The sequence below is a fragment of the Sus scrofa genome, chromosome 2 (assembly GCF_054392235.1).
Source record: "Sus scrofa isolate SSC_HxYL_T2T_F1_AM1 chromosome 2, Sscrofa_HxYL_maternal_Yorkshire_Landrace_v2.0, whole genome shotgun sequence".
NCBI classification, from domain to species: Eukaryota; Metazoa; Chordata; class Mammalia; order Artiodactyla; family Suidae; genus Sus; species Sus scrofa.
In genome coordinates this window covers 151,719,561-151,741,421 of record NC_139384.1, presented here as the reverse complement: position 1 = coordinate 151,741,421, position 21,861 = coordinate 151,719,561, and the positions used below count along the sequence as shown (strand labels likewise).

Sequence of the window (21,861 nt, the reverse complement as noted above, 5' to 3'; positions counted from 1 at the left end):
CAGAGTCTGGGCGCTGTGGGTCCTTTGGGTGCCTGTGTTTCTGGGCCACGTGGCACTTCCTGGCCTTGGCTCTGCGCGGGGTCCGTGTCTCTGCATGGACACGGTGTGCGAGGGGTGGGGCTGTCCCCCCAGTCCCCGGGGAAGTGCTGGGGAGGGGCCGGGAGGGAGGAGGAATGTGCTGAGGAGCAGCGGCTTCGAACTGGTCAGACGACTTGGGGAAGCTGGAAGCAGGAGCCCAGAAGGTGGAGGAGAGGACGGCGGCGGTCAGAGGGACGGACCCGAGAGCGCGGCCAGGCCGACTCAGGGCGGTGACATGAGGCTGCTCCCTGGCTGGACAGCGGTGGTACCTGTGAGCTCTCGGGGCAGGGCCTGGCCGTGGGCACAGCGACCCAGAAGTAGGTGGACGCCTTTAAGGGGTGTGGGGCTGGGGCCGCCCGGCAGGAGCAGAGCCAGGACTTGAGGCCCAGCTCCCGCCAGCTGAGGAGCCTCAGTCCCCGGGAGTGGGGGACAGGCCGGCCGGGGGCTGGCTTTAGGGCGTCCGTGGCGGTCACACAGGGGCTCACGAGGGCCCACAACTCTGCTTAAGGCTCTGCTGTTTCTCTTTTAAAATGGCTAGTACTTCTGGGTCAGGGGCCCCACGTTTTCATTTTGCACCGGGTGCCACGGATTACACAGCTGGTCCTGGTCGCAGGGGGGATTCCTGTCCCCACACAGGGGACAGGCAAGACGGGGCCAGCCTCGGCAGCTCCTTCTCCGGAGGCCCATCTGTCAGGTGTCTCGGGGACCCTGACGGGGCGAGCAGTGGGCGGGGGCGGGGGCGGGCAGAGGGCAACCCCTTAGGGCCTTTAAGGTGTGATGAACAGCGTGGCCTCAGGCGTTCGGGCCAACCTGAATTTTCTTTTTTTTTGGCCGTGCCCGCAGCCCGCAGCAGTTTCCAGGTCAGGGATCAGACCAGAGCCACACCAGGGACCACGCCAAACCCTTAACCACGGGGACGTTTTCAGAATGGTTTTCTCAAGCCTTGCCACCTGCGTGGCCTTGGTTCCCCGCATCGCTTAAATCGCTTAAATCGCTCTCCTCGGCTCTCGAGCAGGTTAATTGCCCACAGCGCTTGGGGTTAAAAACCCATGACAGTGCGCAGATGTTGCTTGGCTCGTAATTGCTGCTTCATAAGGAGATGGGTTATGATGATGATAATGATTAACTTCTCATTAATGAATGGGGAGAGCCTCCTCCGGGGGCTGACAGGTGCCCATTCTCCTCTCGCCCCACCCAGGGCTTGATAAACTTCCGAGGCCGGCCGCTCCGGCCCTCTCTTGGAACACAGCCGTTCCCGTGCCCAGGCTCGGGTGTGGGCAAGGAAGGGGGTGCTCGGGAGGGAAGCCTGAGCCGAGGCCTGGGCGGCCTTTTCCGCTACGGCCAGGGTTAATACGTTACATTGGCCTGGGTCCTCTTTCGCAATCGAAGCTTCGGGAGCTGGTTACAGATTGACTTCGAACAATGCCTGATACGTGGAGTAAAGTCCTCCTTGGACCTGGTAAAGCCATCCCCTCTTCTCCGCAGGAACCGCTCACACACCTGTGCCCCAGAGATGAGGGCCTGGGAGGACGCCGAGGGCCCGACCCAGGTGCTGGGCATGGGGCCGGGGCGGGGGGCTGAGCCCTGGGCACGCAGAGGGCAAGGTTCTGCTCACCAGGCTCAAGGGTGACGGTCCCAGGCGGACTGTGGCCACTGGGGGACGGGGAAGGGGCAGCAGTAGGGGTGAAGGAGCCTGTGGCTTTGGGACCGGCTGACTCCAGCTTGAGGGCCAGCCAGCAGGGGCCCAGCCTACCACCTGCTCGTGATGTCCCAAGGTCCTCCAAGGGGCAGAGGTGGGGCCAGAGTGGGCCCAGGCCTCCAGCCCCGCTGGCCTCCTCGCCTGGTGTCCCGCCTTCTGACTCACGGACCCATTTCCTCGGCGTGAAGGCCCAGGACCTGGGGGCTCCGGGAGCCAGCACAGTGGGGCCCATCGCTGCACAAAGCAGCCCGATGTGGGGGCTGTGTAGCCAGGCCGAGGGGCAGCTGGGTGGATGGACCTGGGTGGAGGTGGGCGACCGCATTCGGCCAGGCTGACGGGCCTGCTTGGTTCTGAAGAAGGACGGACTTTGCTGGTTCCCATCACCCCACGCTGAGTTTCTTCTCTCTGCCACCCCCAGCACAAGTCCCTGGGCTCAGCAGGGACCTCCACGAGGGAGCCCCCAGGGGCCCTGCCCACAGAGCCCAAGTCTGACATGTTGTACAAGCTCGAGGACGTGCCACCCTGGTACCTGTGCATCCTGCTCGGCTTCCAGGTGGGTGTCTCCCCGGGGCCTTCCCATCCCTGCCCTGCACACTCATCAGGATTGCAGTCCCCTCCCTGGGCAACGAGGGCACCTTGGGTAACAGGAAGAGGAACCTAAGGTCAGCGGCCGTGACTGTCACCAAGCAGGGGTGGGGAAGAGGCTCAAGTGAGCCTGCAACAGGTTTGCACCCCCGGGACGATGCATCGCCTGCCAGGCGGCGTGCCGGCCACAGGGAAGAGGGCCACTCCACAGAAGCTGCAGGAATAACTTAGGGGCAGATTAGTCACCCCAGAGAGGTGAGCAGTCCCTCTGTGGGACCCCTGATGGGAGCACCAGTCCTGGGTGGGCATGGGCTTGGGCCACTGAGGCAGGCGTGGGGGCTTGCGGGGGGGGTGCCCCTGCTTCCCTGGGCAGCCCGGGCCCTGCCTCATGCCCTCCCCCCCCCCCGCCCCCAGCATTACCTGACCTGCTTCAGCGGCACCATCGCTGTGCCCTTCCTCCTGGCGGAGGCGCTGTGTGTGGGCCGTGACCAGTACATGGTCAGCCAGCTCATTGGCACCATCTTCACCTGTGTGGGCATCACCACCCTCATCCAGACCACACTGGGCATCCGGTGAGCCGCCCCACCCCACCTGCCCACAGACAGACAGACACCCAGGAATCCCCAGGGTAGGCGCAGTCCCAGAGCAGCTTGGGGGAGAAGAGAAGCCCCTCCTCTCGGCCCCCACCTGCCGCTCCTGCTCCCAGGCCAGCCTTAGAGCTGGGCAGCTAGTGTCCCACCCTCGATCCCCGACCCCCGGGGAGCCCCTCAGGACTCTCCCCCGTTAAGCGTCACTCCGGGTAATGGGGAGCCCCCGCTCCCCTGCTTCTAGGGCCTGCGTGGGACTCTTGAGTGGTCCATCCTTTTGGCGACCCCCCTGCCTCCACGTACACAGAGCCCTGGGCCCGGGGCGGGGGGCTAAGACTGGGTGGTCGTGTGGTAGAGGATGGAGGAAGGTTGTGAGTGGGGCTTGGTGTCCACGACTGTGCCCGTGGCCGCTCACAGGGCAGGAGCTGGCGCCGAGAAGGAAAGGGGGCGCAGGGAAGGCCAGGGCTCCTTTGTTTTCCTTCTTAGGCTCCTAAATGTGGTGGAATCTGCCTGAGGCCTCAATGGCTCGCCTCCGTTCTGCCCCTGCCCTGGTTGCTCTGTCCCTGTGTGTGACGCCCCTGTCCTCTTTCCGTGCCCCCCGCCGCCCCGTCTCCCTGCCTCTGTGTCTCTGCCTCCCCACCTCCCACCCTGTGCCCCCGGCTCTGTGCCTCTCGTTCCAGGCTGCCGCTGTTCCAGGCCAGCGCCTTTGCATTTCTGGTCCCAGCCAAGTCCATCCTGGCACTGGAGAGATGGAAATGCCCCCCGGAAGGTGGGCACACTTCTGAGGGGAGACCCAGGAGCCTGGAGGTCCGGGCACCCATCCCGGGTCCAGACCCCAGGGCGCATTCAGGTCAGCAGGTTGACTTTGTGTCTCTCTTCCGTGTGTGTGTCTGTGTGTCTGTGTCTGTGTCTGTCTCTGCCCCCAGAGGAGATCTACGGTAACTGGAGCCTGCCTCTGAACACCTCTCACGTCTGGCATCCACGCATGCGAGAGGTGGGTTTGCTCGTGGGTGGAAGAGACCTGGCCCTCAGGGTGGGGCTGGCGGGGAGGGAGGCCACTGTTGAAGTGGGGGATGTGCGGATGTAGCCCAGGAACGTTTTTGAAAGGCAGAGGTCACGGTTTCTCCACAGGGACCTACAGCTGATCTTTGTCCTTCTAGGTCCAGGGTGCAATCATGGTGTCCAGCATGGTGGAGGTGGTGATTGGGCTGACGGGGCTGCCTGGGGCCCTGCTCAGCTACATTGGGCCTCTTACAGTCACCCCCACCGTCTCCCTCATTGGCCTCTCTGTCTTCCAAGCTGCTGGTGACAGAGCTGGCTCCCACTGGGGCATCTCAGCTTGGTGAGTGGCCACCAGGCCTGGTCCTCGCCCAGCCCCAGGCCCCCTACCCTTTTGTGTCCTGCACCCTTGGCCTTGGCTCCTGCCCCCCCCCCCCCCCCCCGCCCAGGCTACCAGCCATCTCCTCTCTGTGCTTCTGCCCCCAGCTCCATTCTCCTGATCATCCTGTTCTCCCAATACCTGCGAAACCTCACGTTCCTGCTGCCTGCCTACCGCTGGGGCAAGGGCGTCACTCTCTTCCGCGTCCAGATCTTCAAGATGTTTCCTGTGAGGAGCTGACAGGTGGCTCGGGCTGGATCTACGTCCAGGGCCAAGGCTGCAGGAAAGGCCCAGGGCAGCAGGGGCGCTAGAGGCAGGCCAGAGATGAGTTTCCAGCCAAGGATGGGGGCCAGGGTCTGAGCTGGGGCTCAGGTAGGAGTGGGTTAGCCTGGACCCGGACCTCCTGGGGCCTCAGTGCACCCTCACCACCCGCTTCAGATCGTGCTAGCCATCATGACCGTGTGGCTGCTCTGCTATGTCCTCACCCTGACGGACGTGCTGCCCCCCGACCCCACAGCCTATGGCTTCCAGGCACGAACAGACGCCCGAGGGGACATCATGGCTCTTGCGCCCTGGATCCGCATCCCCTACCCCTGTGAGCAACCCCATCTGGACCCCTCTGTCTCCAAATGAGACCATCCCGGAGCCCCCGGGTGACCCCAGTCCAGCTGATGTCAAAACAAGTACGAGCTGCACATTGATAGCGTGCCAGGCAGAGTGGTGCTGGACTCGGACCAAGCCCCACTCCAGCTTTAATGACTGGCGATGCCAACTGTGTTCCTACAACTGAGCAGCGCCCACCCCAGCTCGAGCTCCCTGTACCCCTTCCCCTGCTCCACCCAGGTACTGCCCGGTCCGCTCCCTGCCCTGCCTAGGAACACTCATTGCATCCCTCCTCCCGTCTCCCTGTGAACTCAGGTCAGTGGGGGCTGCCCACAGTGACAGCGGCTGCCGTCCTGGGGATGTTCAGTGCCACGCTGGCGGGCATCATCGAGTCCATTGGCGATTACTATGCTTGTGCCCGCTTGGCTGGCGCGCCACCCCCTCCAGTACATGCTATCAACAGGTAGGCCCACCTTTCCTCCCATTCGATCCCCTCAGGGGCCACTTGGGAAGTAAAGGGAGGGACAGGGTTGCGTCCCGGAGGTGCGGAGTTGGGCGAGTCCTTCGCTCTCCTTCCTTACGTAACGGGGGTGCTCTCCTTACCCTGGGTTTTGAGCAGCTGAGGGGATAGTGAAGTCTGGGGGCAACAGCCGTCGCTGACACCCTGCCATAGGCCATCCTCTTAGGCCATCCACGGAGGGCTCGGAACAGACAGGTGCTCTGAGCAGCCCCGTCTTACAGAGAAGGAAACTGAAGCCCAGAATCGCCTAAGGATTAAGTGCCAGGGCAGTGGGACCGAGTATTCAGACCGGGGCTCCTGGCCCCCAGACCCACCCCTGGCCTGGAGCGGGGAGGGTACGAAGGGCAGATAGGTGCAGCTCGGGCAGCCCCAGAGACAGGAGAGGCCTGGCCGGGGCGGTGGGAGGACACAGGCCAGGGCAGAGCAAGGACCAAGGCCCTCGCCGCCCTTTCCTTACAGGGGCATCTTCACCGAAGGCATCTGCTGCATTATCGCAGGGCTGTTAGGCACGGGCAACGGGTCCACCTCATCCAGCCCCAACATCGGCGTCCTGGGGATCACCAAGGTGTCGCCACGGGCTGCCGCAGCACCACGCCCCGCCCCCATGCCCCTGGGCGGCGGGCCCCACCCAGCCTTTGAGAGGCCCCGCCCCGTAGCTCTGGGGACAGGCCCCGCCCACCACCAGACCCCGCCCCTCTCGAAACCAACCCCACCCGGCAGGTCCCCCTGGGTGCGTCGCCGTGACTCCTGGCTCCCTGGCAGGTGGGCAGCCGGCGCGTGGTGCAGTACGGCGCGGGCATCATGCTGGTCCTGGGCACTATTGGCAAGTTCACGGCCCTCTTCGCCTCAATCCCTGACCCGATCCTAGGCGGGATGTTCTGCACCCTCTTTGGTGAGTGTCGCGTGTGCCCCTGCGGACGCCGCGTGTTGGAGCCCGCCCAGCCTGCGCAGCGCCTTCAGCGGTTCTCTTGTGTCCTCAGGCATGATTACAGCCGTGGGGCTGTCCAACCTGCAGTTCGTAGACATGAACTCCTCCCGCAACCTGTTCGTGCTTGGATTTTCCATGTTCTTCGGGCTCACCCTGCCCAATTACCTGGACTCCAACCCGGGTGCCATCAACACAGGTGCCTCCACATCTCTGGGTCGGGGAGGCTGCTGGGCTGGACTCTTGAGTGTAACCTCTTCCTTTTAGGCTCTTCGCAGAGCCGCAAATCCTGCCCACCTCTGGATGCTGAGCAGCAGCAGAGAAACTGCTTAACAGCTGTCTTTTACTAAGGCACTTTCTTTGGACAGGTAGTGAGCTTTGCCTGTGCTCATTTAATTTTCACAACTCTGGGAGACAGGTACAGTTAAATCATTTTCATGTGACAGCTAAGGAAATAGCAGCTCAGAGGGGTTAAATGATTTGTGGCAAGACAAGCCGCAGCTACCAAACCTGGCATTTGTTTTATGGAGGTTCCCAGGCTAGTGGTCAAATCGGAGCTACTGCTCCCGGCCTACACCACAGCCACAGCCACAGCCACATCAGATCCAAGCCGCATCTGCACCTACACCCACAGCTCACAGCAACGCCGGATCCTTAACCCCCTGAATGAGGCCAGGGATCACACCTGCAGCCTCATGGTTCCTAGGCGGATTCGTTTCCGCTGAACCCTGGGATTTGAATGCAAAGATGGGAGAGGAGATTTGAATCCAGGGCTGGGAGAGGCAGAGGTGTATAATCTTGCAAGTCAAGGTTTTGGGCTCCTGCATCTCCATGCCTGCCTAAAAAGGTCAGCAGGCTGCGCAAGTGGAGAGAAAGTCTCTGAGCTCTATTATGGAGCTGCGGCCGTGACACCACCTGGCCTTTGGCCTCTTCCACCCACAGGTATTCCTGAACTGGACCAGATTCTGACTGTGCTGCTGACCACGGAGATGTTTGTGGGTGGGTGCCTCGCTTTCATCCTGGACAACACAGTGCCAGGTATGGGTCAGCCTTGGGAGGGGAATGTAGAACTAGGTTGGACTCGTGGGCACTCCAGCAGCATGTCTCCTGAGCTGGAGCTGTGGCCAGGTCACATGCAACAAAAGCCCTGCTGGGTGAAGCAGGAACAGGTGGGCTGGAGGGGGGCTGACCACTGGCTAGGCAGAGGCACAGGCTTGCCTCTTGGTTTTGAAGAAGGTGTGGCTAGGAGTCATTCTGGAGCCCTGTGAATTGTTTCCTTTCCATTTGTTTTTTAAATTAAAAAAATTTTGGCCACGCTCACACCATGGGAAGTTCCTGACCCTGGGATTGAACACAAATCATAGCAGTGGCAATGCTGAATCCTTAACCACTTAGGCAGCCAGGGAACCAGGGAACTCCTACTTTCCACTTCTTTCTTTCTTTTTTTCTTTCTTTCTTTTTTTTTTTTTTTTTTTTTTTTTTGTCTTTTTGCCATTTCTTGGGCCATTCCTGCGGCATATGGAGATTCCCAGGCTAGGGGTCGAATCGGAGCTGTAGCCGCTGGCCTAAACCAGAGCCACAGCAACACAGGATCCAAGCCACGTCTGTGACCTACACCACAGCTCATGGCAACGCCGGATCCTTAACCCATGAGCAAGGCCAGGGATCAAACCCGCAACCTTATGGTTCCTAGTCGGATTTGTTAACCACTGAGCCACTACGGGAATGCCTCCATTTCTTTAAAAACATTTTTTATTATAGTTGATTTATAATCTGTCAATTTTTGCTATAAAGTGATCCAGTTATACATACATATATGTTCTTTTTCTCACATTATCCTCCATCATGTTCCACCACAAGTGACTAGATCTAGTTCCCTGTGCTATACGGCAGGATCTCACTGCTTATCCACTCCAAAGGCAATAGTTTGCATCTACTAACCCCAAACTCCCAGTCCCTCCCACTCCCTCCCCCTCGGCAACCACAAGTCTGTTCTCCATGTCCATGCATTTCGTTTCTGTGAAAAGGTTCATTTGTGCCGTATATTAGATTCCAGATAAAAGTGATATCATATGGTATTTGTCTTTCTGACTTTATTTAGTATAAGAATCTCTAGTTCTTTCCATGTTACTGCGAATGGCATTATTTTGTTTTTTTAATGGCTGCGTAGTATTCTCTTGTGTAGATATACCACATCCTCTTAATCCAATCATTTGTCATTGGATGTTTAGATTGTTTCTGTCTTGGCTGTTGCAAATAGTGCTGCAGTGAACACAGAGGTGCATGTATCTTTTTCAGTGAAGGTTTTGTCTGGATATATGCCCGGGAGTGGGATTGCTGGGTCATTTGGTAGTTCTATATTTAGTTTTCTGTATCTCATTCTGTTTGCCATAGCGGTTGTACCAATTTGTGTTCGCAACAGAGTAGGAGAGTTCTCTTTCCTCTATACCTTCTGCAGCATTTGTTATTGGTGGACTTATTAATGGTGGCCATTCTGACCAGTGTGAAGTGATACCTCCTTGTACTTTTGAATTGTATTTCTGTAATAATTAGTGATGTTGAGCATTTTTTCATGTGCCTGTTGGCCGTCTGAATGTCTTCTTTGGAAAAATGTCTATTCAGGTTTTCTGCCTGTTTTTCAATTGGGTTGTTTGGTTTTTTGCTGTTGAGTTTTATGAGTTGTTTGCATATTTTGGAGATTAAGCCCTTGTTGGTTGCATTGTTTGAAACTATTTTGGAATTCCCGTTGTGGCTTAACGAATCCGACTAGGAACCATGAGGTCGTGGGTTCGATCCCTGGCCTCGCTCAGTGGATTAAGGATCCAGTGTTGCCATGAGCTGTGGTGTAGGTGGCACATGTGGCTCGGATCCCTCGTTGCTGTGGCTGTGGCATAGGCCTGCTGCTACAGCTCCAATTAGACCCCTAGCCTGGGAACCTCCATGTGCTGCGGGTGCAGCCCTAGAAAAGACAAAAAGACAAAAAAAAAAAAAAAAAAAAGAAACCAACTATTTTCACATTCCATATGTTATCTTTTTTTTTTTTTTTTTTTTTTATGGTTTCCTTGCTGTACAAAAGCTTGTGAGTTTGTTAGGTCCCATTGGTTTTGTCATTTCTATTGCTTTGGTAGACTGACTTAAAAAACATTTGCGGTTGATGGTAGAGAATGTTCTGCCTGTGTTCTCTTCTAGTTTTATGGTGTCTTATGTTTAAATCTTTAAGCTATTTTGAGTTTACTTTTGCACATGACATGAGGGTGTGTTCTAGTTTCATTGATTTTACCTGCAGCTGTACAGTTTTCCCAGCACCACCTGCTGAAGAGGGCCCCCCCCCATTTTATATTCTTGCCTCCTTTGTCGAAGATTAATTGAGTGTAGGTGTTTGGGTTTATTTCTGGGTTCTCTAGTCTATTCATTGGTCTGTATGTCTGTTTTGGTACCAGTGCCACACTGTCTTTTGATGACTGTAGCTTTGTAATATTGTCTGAAGTCTGGGAGAGTTAGGCCTCCTGCTTGATTTTTGTTCCTCAGGATTGCCTGGCAATTCTGTGTCTTTTATGGTTCCATATAAATGTTTGGATTATGTGTTCCAATTCTGTGAAAAATGTCACAGGTAATTTGATAGGAATTGCATTAAATCTGTAGATTGCTTTGGGTAGGACGGCCATTTCCAGGAGCATTGGAATATCTTTCCATTGCTTTGAATCCCTCTTTAATTTCCTTGGTTAATGTTTTATAGTTCTCAGCGTATAATTCTTTCACATCCTTAGGTTTATTCCTAGGTATTTCATTTTTGGGGGGTGCAATTTTAAGATACTGTATTTTATATTCCTTTTCTAACATTTCATCGTTAGTATACAGAAATGCAATGCAATTGATTTCTGAATGTTCATCTTGTGTCCTGATACTTTGCTGAATTCATTGTTCGAGTGGTTTTTGTGTGGAGTCCTTAGGGTTGTCTATAAATATAGTATCATGTCATCTGCGTAGAGTGACAGTTTTACCTCTTCTCTTCTGGTTTGGATACCTTGTATTTCTCTGTTGAGTATTATATTGGTGGTGGGTTTGTCATAAATGGCATTTATTATATTAATGTATGTTCCCTCTATACCCACTTTGGGAAGAGTTTTTATCATGAGTGGATGTTGGATTTTGTCAAATGCTTTTTCTGCATCTTTTGAGACGACCATGTGGTTTTTGACTCCTTTGGTTACTGCGGTGTATTACATTAATTCTAGGGCTCTGTGAATTGTTCCATTTTTTTTTTTAAGATAAATTTTTTTTTGGCCATGCCCACAGCGTGGGAAATTCCCGGGCCCAAGATTAAACATGAGTCATAGCAGCGCCCATGCCAAATCCTTAACCACTAGGCTGCCAGGGGACACCTCCTTTCCATTTCTTGATAGCCACAGTGTTGAGAGGTGTCTTCGCTTTCTTTAGGTAGGACAGATAGAAATGTAGCATTGATATGTTGGCAAAACCCACTCCAAATATGCCAGCGACCTGTCATACTGGCCACTAAAATGTTTCTCTGTGGCATCAGGGCTTTTTTTGGTAGGGATCATGGGAGGATATTTTGTGGGGTCCCTGAGAATCCTCCTGGTTCATGTTAATGTGCCCGGTTAATATATTAAAAACGAAATGTCACCACTTGTCCTAACTAGTAACAAGAATAGTTAATATTTACCAAACTTTTATGGGTCAGGAATGGAGCTAAGTGTCTCATTTCATCCTCAGAAACTATCCTGTGAGGCAGAGACTATCAACATGATTTTATATGAGGAAATAGAATCAGAGGTGAGGTGACTCACTGAAGGTCCCATTTGCCGATTTAAAATGTCACAAAGTTGGGATTTTAACAAAAGTCCATCTAATTGAGTTCGTCCATGGCCTGTGTCCCAGCCAGTCCACCACACTGCCTCTGCTAGAGTTTGAGGGGAACTGGAGGATCAAGGACAGCTCCTTGGAGACGGTTAGACTGCGAGAGTCCGGGGAGGAGAGATGGGAATAGCAGCATGACAGCGGGCCATCCTCTGCCTCCTACCAGCCTAAAGAGAGGTGCAGGGCCCATGTGCTTTCTTCTTCTTTTTACTTACTTATTTATTTATTTATTTTTAATTTTCCCACTGAACAGCAAGGGGATCAAGTTATCCTTACATGTATACATTACAATTACAGTTTTTTCCCCACCCTTTGTTCTGTTGCAACATGAGTATCTAGACAAAGTTCTCAATGCTATTCAGCAGGATCTCCTTGTAAATCTATTCTAAGTTGTGTCTGCTAAGCCCAAGCTCCCGATCCCTCCCACTCCCTCCCCCTCCCATCAGGCAGCCACAAGTCTTTTCTCCAAGTCCATGATTTTCTTTTCTGTGGAAAGGTTCATTTGTGCCATATATTAGATTCCAGTTATAAGTGATATCATATGGTATTTGTCTTTGTCTTTCTGGCTCATTTCACTCAGAATGAGATTCTCTAGTTCCATCCATGTTGCTGCAAATGGCATGATGTCATTCTTTTTTATGGCTGAGTAGTATTCCATTGTGTATATATACCACATCTTCCGAATCCAATCCTCTGTCAATGGACATTTGGGTTGTTTCCATGTCCTGGCTATTGTGAATAGTGCTGTAATGAACATGCAGGTGCACGTGTCTCTTTTAAATAGAGTTTTGTCCGGATAGATGCCCAAGAGTGGGATTGCTGGGTCATATGGAAGTTCTATGTATAGATTTCTAAGGTATCTCCAAACTGTTCTCCATAGTGGCTGTACCAGTTTACATTTCCACCAGCAGTGCAGGAGGGTTCCCTTTTCTCCACACTGCCTCCAGCGCTTGTTATTTGTGGACTTATTAATGATGGCCATTCTTGACTGGTGTGAGGTGCTTTCTTCTTTTGAAGGTAGAACTGACTATTCAAAGCACGAGAATCAGAGGCTGTGCACAGCTGGTGGGTTAGTTTGGGCAGGGGAGGGCCAGGCTCCCTGGCACTTTGAGGGATTTGAGACAGCATCAGATGAGGGAGCTCTTGGTAGCAGCTTTTCTTTGAATGGATGGGTGGTACCTGACCATGGTATCTACCCCACTGCCCCCACCTCCTTCACCATCTAGAGGAAGCTGGGATGTGGCCTGGAGCAGCCCATCCTGTGGACGTGAGACAGGGAAGTGGCCACCTTGGTGCCTTAAGAATCCAGGGTGATGGAAGGCATGTGGGGAAGCAGCCGTATGAGGGGTTTGGTTTGGGCAGCTGGGTTAAGCACCTCCGATGTTAAGAGCCTCCGAGTGCCCGAGTTCCTCACTTCCTATGCCTCATCCCAGCTGCCCACTGGCAACCATTCCTTGAAGCCATCATCATATGTATTAGGCTACATCTCTTCAGCAGTCTTTCCATGTACATTGAGGAGGAATCTGAGGCTCAGGTGGCTACATCACTTGCCTAAGGTCACACAACCTGGATTCAAACCCAGCTCAGGCTGGCTCAGAACCCAGTCCTCAACCATGGAGCGTACGGCTCTGTTCTGCAGGATGGATACACTTTGCTGAGGGCCCATTTGGCGTTTGTTCTTGGTCTTGACCTCTGCCCCCATGGACCAACCTTAGAGGGGCCAGCAGTTTCTTTAGCTCAGCAAGTGCTACTGGAGCCTAGCAGCCTGGCCTTGAGATAGACAGCACATCAAGATAGAAAGTTAAACTAGGCTGAAAGCAGTTTAGGGCGACGGAGTGCATGAGCCTGGGCTGGAGTCGTCCGGAGGGCTTCCTGGATGATTCGGGCGGGGCCGAGGAGACGGGCACTTGGAGAAGCTGAGAAGGAACCACAGGTCGAGATTGGAGGGTAGGCTAGGAAGCACGGGACTGGCTGCTGTGTGGTAGCGGTGAGGGGCAGGGCGATCAGACCCCTTGGAGTCCTGAGCCACAACTGCTCCCTGTCCCCTCTAGCCACCTGTGCTCTCGAGCAGCTGGGCCCAGCTCTCCACTGGCTGGTTTTCCCAAGGACTCTAAGCCCTTCTTCCCTGCTGAGATTTTGGGACACGTTTAGTTGCTCACCGCATGGGGTTTTTCAGCCTGGGCTGCCCGTGTGTGGACGTCTTTACACTGGATTTACATGGCGTCAGCCTTTGCCAACCTCAGCCCTCCTGTGAAAACCTCAGACTCACACACCCTCCCATACCTTCCAAAGAATTCCTAGTTGTAAAAAAAAAAAAAAAACAAACCTTTTGTGTATGTCTACCAACAACAAAGATTTTACTTAGCTTGACTTAGAGGTTTGTATTATAAAAACAAGTTTATTTTCCAGATAGGGAATCATAATATTGAATACTCATACCGGATTAGAGTGTTTCAAAATATACCTTCCTGCCCCCACGGCAGCACAGCACAATCTGAGCACGATTCGTTGCTCGCTGAACACCACACCCCAGCCCCATACTCAGGACGGAGGTTGACGTTTCCCTAAGCTTCGGCCCGCCTTCTTCAGCATCAAGGTTTATAGGACGGTGCCTAGGTACCTCCCCAGGTGTGCCTCAAAGACAGTAGATAAGGAAATTCAGGCACCTGGCACTGGGCCTGGCATCCTGTGCCTGTGCAGTAACCAACTACATATAACCAGTATCCTTGAAGGCTCCTCAGCGCTCTGGCCAGGTTAGCAGCTGAAAGATGAGCGACTCGACTTTTCAGGACCCGCTCATCACGGAGAATCGAGACAACCCCGCAAGGCGACCGCCCGGCTTGGTTATGGGAAGGGGAGGGAGCAGAGGTCCGCTGGCCCTGTTAAGCGACCCGCCGTCCTCTTCCAGGAAGCCCAGAGGAACGAGGTCTGACACAGTGGAAGGCCGGGGCCCATGCCCACAGCGAGATGTCTGCCAGCCTGAGGAGCTACGACTTGCCCGTCGGGATGAGCGTGGTGAAGAGAACTGCCTTTCTGAAATACGTCCCTATCTGCCCCGTCTTCAAAGGATTTTCTTCAAGGTCAAAAGACCAGCTTCCAGTTCCGGCAGATGCCCCAGAAAATACAGACGCCAGGTCTGTGTGCACCAAGGTCTGAAGCATCACTGCCAGAAAAGGTAGGATGTGTGTTCATCTACGGCTTTTGTGGGAGGGTTGGAAAAACTCACAACATTGTTTTGCCTTCATCGAAAACAAAACAGACTTTGCTCCCTTTGCATTTCTGTGACCTGTTTCAATGACTGGCTGAGAAGCCCACACAGGCGCTTGAGGGGGACTCCTTCGCCTTCACAGTGCGGGCACCTTGCCCACGGGTGTGGGCCATTCGCCTCACAGGCGGGTATTTGGCCCAGATTCGGATCCCTCCTCCTCCTCCGGGCATCTTCCTGGAGCCCAGGAGTTACGACCTCCAGCAGAGGCAGCCTCATTCTCTCTGTCTAGTGTGACAAACCACACGCAAGCACACGGAGGGGGGTGAGAAACAGCCGACGCGGCTCAAGAAGAGCAAAAGTTCTCTCACCTAAGTTGCCTTGTTTCAAGAGTTACTACAATAAAAACCCCACAAAAGAGAATGACTTCAGTTACCCTAAAACTATGGCACACAGGGCCTTGACGGGGTGATCCTGTGGCCCGAGGCGTTAAAAAACAACAACAAAAAAAGAAGTTTTAGGTGCATATTCCCTCAGGCAGACAAGCCCCAACAAAGTGAGAGCTTCACCCAGATGACTTTTTAATAGTACTAAGTCCCTTAAATAGAACTTTCTAGGGCTAGGGATTGTCTTCAGTGCCTGATGTGTATTAACAAATCACACAAAATCCTAAAATAGATACTATTATTACCACCACTTTAATGAGTGTGGAAACTAAGGCACAGAAAGGTTGATGCGCACACAATCTCACTGGATTCACATCCGGGAAGGCTGGCTAGCCTGTGCCATTACTCACTCGGTTATAATGCCTCTTTAATGGAAGTTTATAATCTCTAATTGTATTGCATTACGATAATTTGGCAGTATGTGAAATGAACTCGTCTGCCCCGGTCTAGGCTCAGAGAAATGATCTGTAAGCCTCACACACTTGGCAGCCTGCTGTGCCACTTGTGATAAGAGAACAGAATGGACTGGTGACATCATGGCTCCAAAAGTCCAGTCCAGTCAAGCAGGCTCATCTCTGCTTCAGTCTTAAAAACGCTGTTTATTAGTTTGATAAGGTAGCTATTAAAAACACCGAGCAGAGACACTCAGACCAAAGGACGCTCAGGAAGAAGGTGAACAGGAACCGACTAGATGGTCTTCTCCATCTTGAGCCCCCCGTGCTCAAGGCACAGCACGGGGAACATGACCAACGACAGGAGGGCCACGAGGCCACGTTTTACATGGACCAGGAAAGTGCTAGTTGGTTGAGTGCCTATCTCAAATCGAGATGAGCCACACACATCTAGCAAGTTAGCGTGTGAAGGGAAAAGGGGGACGGTCCAGGCCAATCAAAACAGCAAACCTGTCCAGTCAGAGTCGCAAGAGTATGTGAAGGGCAAAAGCTGATGCAAGGGACACTAAGGGAGGTCATCATCATACTGTCCACCCAGCAGTTTCTTCACATGGATACACACAGCTGCCCTGACACTGCAGCCCACGGGGATCAAGGTGGGCTATGGGCTTTATTTTACTGCTCCATTCTGTCCTTTTTTTCTGCTTTTTAGGGCCACACCGAGGCACATGGAAGTTCCTAGGCTAGGGGTCGAATGGAAGCTGTAGCCCCTGGCCTACGCCACAGCCACGTGGGATCCGAGCCACATCTGCGACCTACACCACAGCTCATGGCAACGCCGAATCCTTAACCCACGAAGCAAGGCCAGGGATCAAACCCGCATCCTCAAGGATACTAGTTGGATTCGTTTGTGCTGTGCCCCAACGGGAACTCCTGACTGCTGCATTGTGGACAGATATTTACCTAACATACTCAACACTACGGAATCTAATAAAGTGTGTTCTCAGCACATCCTGCCAGCAAGGTTGTTGTGAGGGACTGAGCCCATGCCAAAAGCAGTATCACCACTGGAGAGTCTGGTCCAGCGCCAATAAACACAACCAGCAGCTCAGTTCTACTATTATTTATTTTTTTAAATATTTTTGAAAAAATATACTTTTTTTACAATATTTTCAACTTAAACACTATTCACACTGAACACGTATGGCAGCTTAACCTACCCAAATATGAAGTTTAAGAAGCCAAAACTGTTCTAGCTTTGTTAAAAGAAAAGTTGTGCTGCAGACTATTGTAGTGATGGTTAACAAAGCAAGGAAAAGCACCACTCAAAGAATGCGACTCCTTTGTTCAAGTGGATTAGGGGTCGGTCAAATGCTGGACTTTACACAGGTAGAGCTGTGATGCAGGGACTCCTTAGGAGAGGATGCAATTCTCAAATCGCATACTTTCTCAGATGTAACAGGAGGAGCATTTAGTATTTCCTACGTGGTAACATAACGTAAAAGCCAGGACTTCGGTTCACTACCTTCTAACCTCAGTAACCAAAGACAAACTTGTCTATGATAAATTAGTTCAAATCAACTAACACGCCTTCTGCAGAAAAAGGAGATTGTTTTTGATGGGGACAAATGCAAATTTAAGTCTGAACTGAGAAATTCTCTGAACAACTAGAACTTAATTTAAATTTAAAAGAAGTGTGGACATTAACAAGTGTCAGCTAACCCTAAAGGACCAGTTTCATCTCAAAAACGACAATTCACTAAGATTTAGAGGTCTCTGAATTTGGTGCTTTGACACAACTTGACTGGTGCTTCTTTCCTCGCTGTCTTTACATCAAGCTATGGGGCCAATTCTATTTTCAGTAAACGTTTGACAGCTTTTTACTTAATAACAGTCTCAGCACTTTTATTAAGCATGCAAGACTAACAAAACTTTGGCAATGCATAAGTGTAACACAGTGACAAGAGAGAGCTTTTACAATTAAGTCTTCTAATACTGCCTTCACAGTGTGGAAATTGTGCTACATCCACCAAAAGAGGGCCCCGTCTACTCAAATATTTTAGTACTTCACCCCAGGAACAAACTCCTTTGCATTTGGATTCAGATTGCTCTTGACCTGGAAAATAAGTACATAAAAAAGCAAGTTCATTAACGAATAGCTACACATACTCAGAAGTATTCAACCCAGATCCACATGCAAAAATATCTTCCAAAAATACAAAAGCAAGAATACAGTTATAACATCAAACCTAAATCAAAGCTATAGCAGGGAAAGCAGGAACCAGATGTAAGCTATGTACACTGTATCAGATTTTATCAACTCTCTAAAAAGGAAGTGGGAATTGAAATTCAATTCCAGAAACCCACTAACTTCATCATCAACCAAAGTGTCACAGAACAAGGAATTCTGTTCATCTTATACTTTGTTTCAACAGTTCCCCACTATGTCTAATAACAAGTGCGTTGAAATGATTCAAGTGGCTAGGGAATAGTTTATGGATTAATTTTACTTTATGCTACTCCTTGAAACTGTAGAGTTGTCTTTCTACAACTGCTGTATTCTAATTCCCACAGGAAGCATGGTATATAAAAGGAAAAGAAAACTACATGGGGAGTCAGAAGACCTAAGCTGAATCCCAGCTCCGCTAACTTCCTCTGTAGGCCTAGATAAGGCACTGTCTCTGGGACCCTGCTCTTCCATCAGTTAAGGGCAGAACAGACCAAAGGCCCTAACTAAGAGCCTTAGAGACTTGTACCACCATTATTCTACGTTTTTAAATTACTTTCCTAAGTAGATGTGTCGGCATATAGGGAACGGCTGGAAATTTTCCTCAACCGCATCTCAACGCAAGTTGATAAAGACAAAAAGAAACCAGGATGGATTCCAGGGGCTGAAATGTAGGTATGCTGGCAGGCTTTTAGACTGAATCTAAGCCCCCAATGTCACTTACTTCAAGACCAAAGCATATTAAAATTAAACAGTGTGTTGGAGCAATAATTTTAGTTTCATAATTTACACACAATCATTCCCTTTTCTTAAGGGAAATACAGCTAAACTTTAAAAGTCTGAGGTTTAAATTAAAAAAGCAATGTGGAGTTCCCGTCGTGGCGCAGTGGTTAACGAATCCGACTAGGAACCATGAGGTTGCGGGTTCGGTCCCTGCCCTTGCTCAGTGGGTTAACGATCCGGCGTTGCCGTGAGCTGTGCTGTAGGTTGCAGACGCGGCTCGGATCCCGAGTTGCTGTGGCTCTAGTGTAGGCCGGTGGCTACAGCTCCGATTCAACCCCTAGCCTGGGAACCTCCATATGCCGCGGGAGCGGCCCAAGAAATAGCAACAACAACAAAACAACAACAAAAAAGACAAAAGACCAAAAAAAAAAAAAAAAAAAAAAAAAAAAAAAGCAATGTTCTTGAATGTATATTCGTTTGGCAACTACAAAAGAATAAGAAAATCTCGAATAGACTTGAATCAAATCAGTTTCTAGACAATGGAATTCTACTTGGTCCACTTAAAAGTATATGTTATACCCAGCAGAAGGGGTCACTCCTCAGAGCAACCAGGATTGCTGGGGGAGTGACAAATGCAGCCATAAGCAAGCATATCCCAACAGACTATTCACACAGCACCTAGATGTTTAACTGGGTTACTGCAATTTACTGCAACAAAAGTTATACGACAATGTAAATTTCAGTATTCTCTATACAGCCCTTGAGAAGAGTGGTTTCCAAATGCCTGATGCGGCAGGTTGGCAGTATCCTCTGGGAGTGCGCTTAAAGTCAGCATGCCTAGATGATTGATTCTGCAGGTCTGGGATGACGCTGAGAAAATTAAATTCCAGAGGACCATCTTACGAAAGCAACTGGAGACTGTCCATATGGACAGAAAATTTAATATTCTGACCTGAAATCATTTCCTCTTAATTTTAGTGAAGGACTCATCAGGGTTTACCCCAGTCCTAGTGCTTAGTTAACACAATTCCTGAAGAAACTTTTTTTTTTTTTTTTTTTTTTTTGTCTTTTTGCTATTTCTTGGGCCACTCCTGCGGCACATGGAGGTTCCCAGGCTAGGGGTCTAATCGGAGCTGTAGCCGCCGGCCTACGCCAGAGCCACAGCAACGCAGGATCCAAGCCGTGTCTGCGACCCACACCACAGCTCACAGCAACGCCGGATCCTTAACCCACTGAGCGAGGCCAGGGACCGAACCCGCAACCTCATGGTTCCTAGTCGGATTCGTTAACCACTGCGCCACGACGGGAACTCCTGAAGAAACTTTTTACTACAACTGTACCATCAGTGATGAGACAATAGGAACTGAAAATAGAAGTAAACAGGTTTGTGTTTCTTTTCTGTCAAGTGCTCATAGAAGTCCTAATTAATCACAGTTCCAAACCAAGTTATGGTAACGCAATGAAAATCCTGGGTCATGAAAAAGCCTCCAAAATTTTATCTTTTAGAAAAAATCTGCACTTTCATCAACTACTTAAGACAAAATTAAAGAGCAAAACCTCTCCATCAAACTACTTTTGTATAGGCCAGTCGCATGAACATACTATGAACTAATGCTTTATGAACTTGCGTGTCCTAAGGCGACATCGCTATCAAAGCTAAAAGCAGTGGCCGGAAGTCTGTCAGCAGCCTCAGACTAGCTCCACAGTGTTGCCAGACCTCACTCCATGTCCTAAGTGCGACTGGGAGGCCTCTGCTTCCACAGTAAGCAGCGGTACCATTTCTGAAGGGGAAGAGATGGAGAACTCTTCTGAAACAGATGACTGCTGCTTTTCCACTTACGGGAAAGATGAGCTAGGTTTTAAAAAGATGAAAAATAACTCTTTACCACAAGATCTTCCAGGGAAGAGCCATCACTGATAACAAGGTCATTAAATTGGTCTTGGATTTGGTCCATAGTTTGTGGGAGATCTCGAGCTGGAATAAACCACTCATGCTCCTCTTCTTCTTCCAGCATTTCTTGGAAACAACGTTCAATAAATTCTTCTTCCCATAACTCCTCTTCTATCTGGATTTACAATAAAAGATAATTTTATAGCACTCTTGGTAAGATGTCACTAGGAAAGGCTTAACATATCTTGAAGTAAACCATTTAAAAACACAATGCTGTACTTCCTCCTCTGTTTCTGTGCTAAGGAGAAAAAAGAATCTTCTCCATAAAACCTGGGAAGATCTGATTAGGGTTTTGCTACATCTTTACTTCTCAGAGTATTCCGTTCTTCCCCTGAGGGTGGCGGGGAGGAAATAACAAAGAAGCGTTCTCATCAAGGAATGTGTATCAGAGTTACCTACAATACTCGAACTACACAAACCCTGAACCCACCCAAAAATGACTGGGGAAAAACCCTACGGCTCTGAAGAGGGTCAGGTCAGGGTATGCGTTAAAAAAAAAAAAAAAAAGGCAAATTGATTCTCACTGAAATAAGACTGTATGGCTTTACTCTTGAATATGTATAACTGGATACAGTGAAATCAAACTGGCTACTGATTACCAAAGCCACGATCAGGAAGAAACTAGGCGAAAGATGGAAACAGGTACTAGAAATATGGGAATAAAAGACATCTATCGGAGTTCCCATTGTGGCGCAGTGGTTAATGAATCCGACTAGGAACCATGAGGTTGCCGGTTCGGTCCCTGGCCTTGCTCAGTGGGTTAAGGATCTGGTGTTGCCGTGAGCTGTGGTGTAGGTCGCAGATGCAGCTCAGATCCTGCGTTGCTGTGGCTGAGGCATAGGCCGGCAGCTGCAGCTCCAATTAGACCCCTAGCCTGAGGACCTCCATGTGCTGTGGGAATGGCCTTAGATGTCTTTTTTTTTTTTTTTTTGGTCTTTTTGCCTTTTCTATCAATGTATGAGAGTCCTTTACAGAGACAGGGGTGTCACACTTTGAGGCTGATCAGAATGAAAACCTTAGGTGAAAAACGGTACAATCTGTACCCTGGTACCTGTGCCCATTTGTTTCTGATTCCTGTTCCCTTGACTTCCAGGGCAATAGAAGTCTGACAGGTGTAAGGCAGTGGTTTCAAAACTGAGTCAGAATCATTATGGGAGCTTATTTATTTATTTATTTTTTAGGGCTGCACTTGCAGCATATGGAAGTTCCCAGGCCAGGGGTCAATGCTGGATCCTTAACCCACTGAGCGAGGCCAGGGATCAAGCCCTCGTCCTTATGGATACTAGTCGGGCTTGTCACCGATGAGCCACAAGGGGAACTCCCCATCTGGGAGCTTTTAAAAAACAAGTTTCCCAGGTTCCACCCTACTCCTCCTGAAAAAAGCTCCCTAGTTTTATTTCAACGAGTAGTCAAACCTGGTAGTAATCATCAAATAAAATAGGAATACTAGAACACAAATCCACAGACTTCATGTTAAGACCAATAAAAAACACATTTCAGGGCTAAGTGCACTCATATTATCATTATTTTCTCCTTTTTAGGGCTGCACCTGCAGCATATGGAGTTTGCAGGCTAGGCGTCAAACTGGAGCTGTAGCTGCTGGCCTACACCACAGCCATGGCAACACCAGATCCAAGTGGCATCTGTGGCCTAGGCTGCAGCTT

The 21,861-nt window shown here is 50.7% G+C and overlaps 3 protein-coding genes across 9 annotated transcripts in view; 1 reads left to right on the top strand and 2 right to left on the bottom strand.

Moving 5' to 3' along the window:
• Positions 1-21,861, bottom strand: part of PSD2 (pleckstrin and Sec7 domain containing 2) — a 684,196-nt gene that overhangs the window by 382,565 nt on the left and 279,770 nt on the right. The gene's annotated exons all lie outside the window — the stretch shown is intronic.
• On the top strand, positions 206-18,294 carry SLC23A1 (solute carrier family 23 member 1). 7 transcript variants are annotated; one of them, XR_014838861.1, is made up of 17 exons: positions 206-349; positions 1,564-1,627; positions 2,196-2,330; positions 2,777-2,934; positions 3,630-3,718; positions 3,876-3,943; positions 4,110-4,291; positions 4,435-4,555; positions 4,766-4,922; positions 5,246-5,393; positions 5,910-6,015; positions 6,213-6,342; positions 6,431-6,574; positions 6,643-6,743; positions 7,318-7,413; positions 14,162-14,428; positions 17,871-18,294. XR_014838861.1 is itself a non-coding variant. In XM_003123979.6 (16 exons), the coding sequence occupies exons 2-15, from the start codon at positions 1,592-1,594 to the stop codon at positions 14,407-14,409; spliced, it is 1,818 nt and encodes a 605-aa protein (XP_003124027.1). In that variant the 5' UTR covers positions 206-349; positions 1,564-1,591; the 3' UTR covers positions 14,410-14,428; positions 17,871-18,294. The 7 variants fall into 7 exon arrangements, 5 of the variants coding, with proteins under 5 accessions (XP_003124027.1, XP_013850635.1, XP_084870896.1 ...); XR_002341936.2 differs by having other exon boundaries at positions 206-395; XM_003123979.6 differs by lacking the exon at positions 6,643-6,743.
• Positions 16,405-21,861, bottom strand: part of PAIP2 (poly(A) binding protein interacting protein 2) — a 22,768-nt gene continuing 17,311 nt past the window's right edge. Inside the window, exons 3-4 of the mRNA XM_003123980.5 lie at positions 20,133-20,312; positions 16,405-17,412 (exon numbers count right to left, since the gene is read on the bottom strand). Coding sequence (XP_003124028.1) covers positions 17,356-17,412; positions 20,133-20,312 — 237 coding nt within the window. The 3' untranslated portion in view covers positions 16,405-17,355. The remainder of the gene's footprint in view (positions 17,413-20,132; positions 20,313-21,861) is intronic.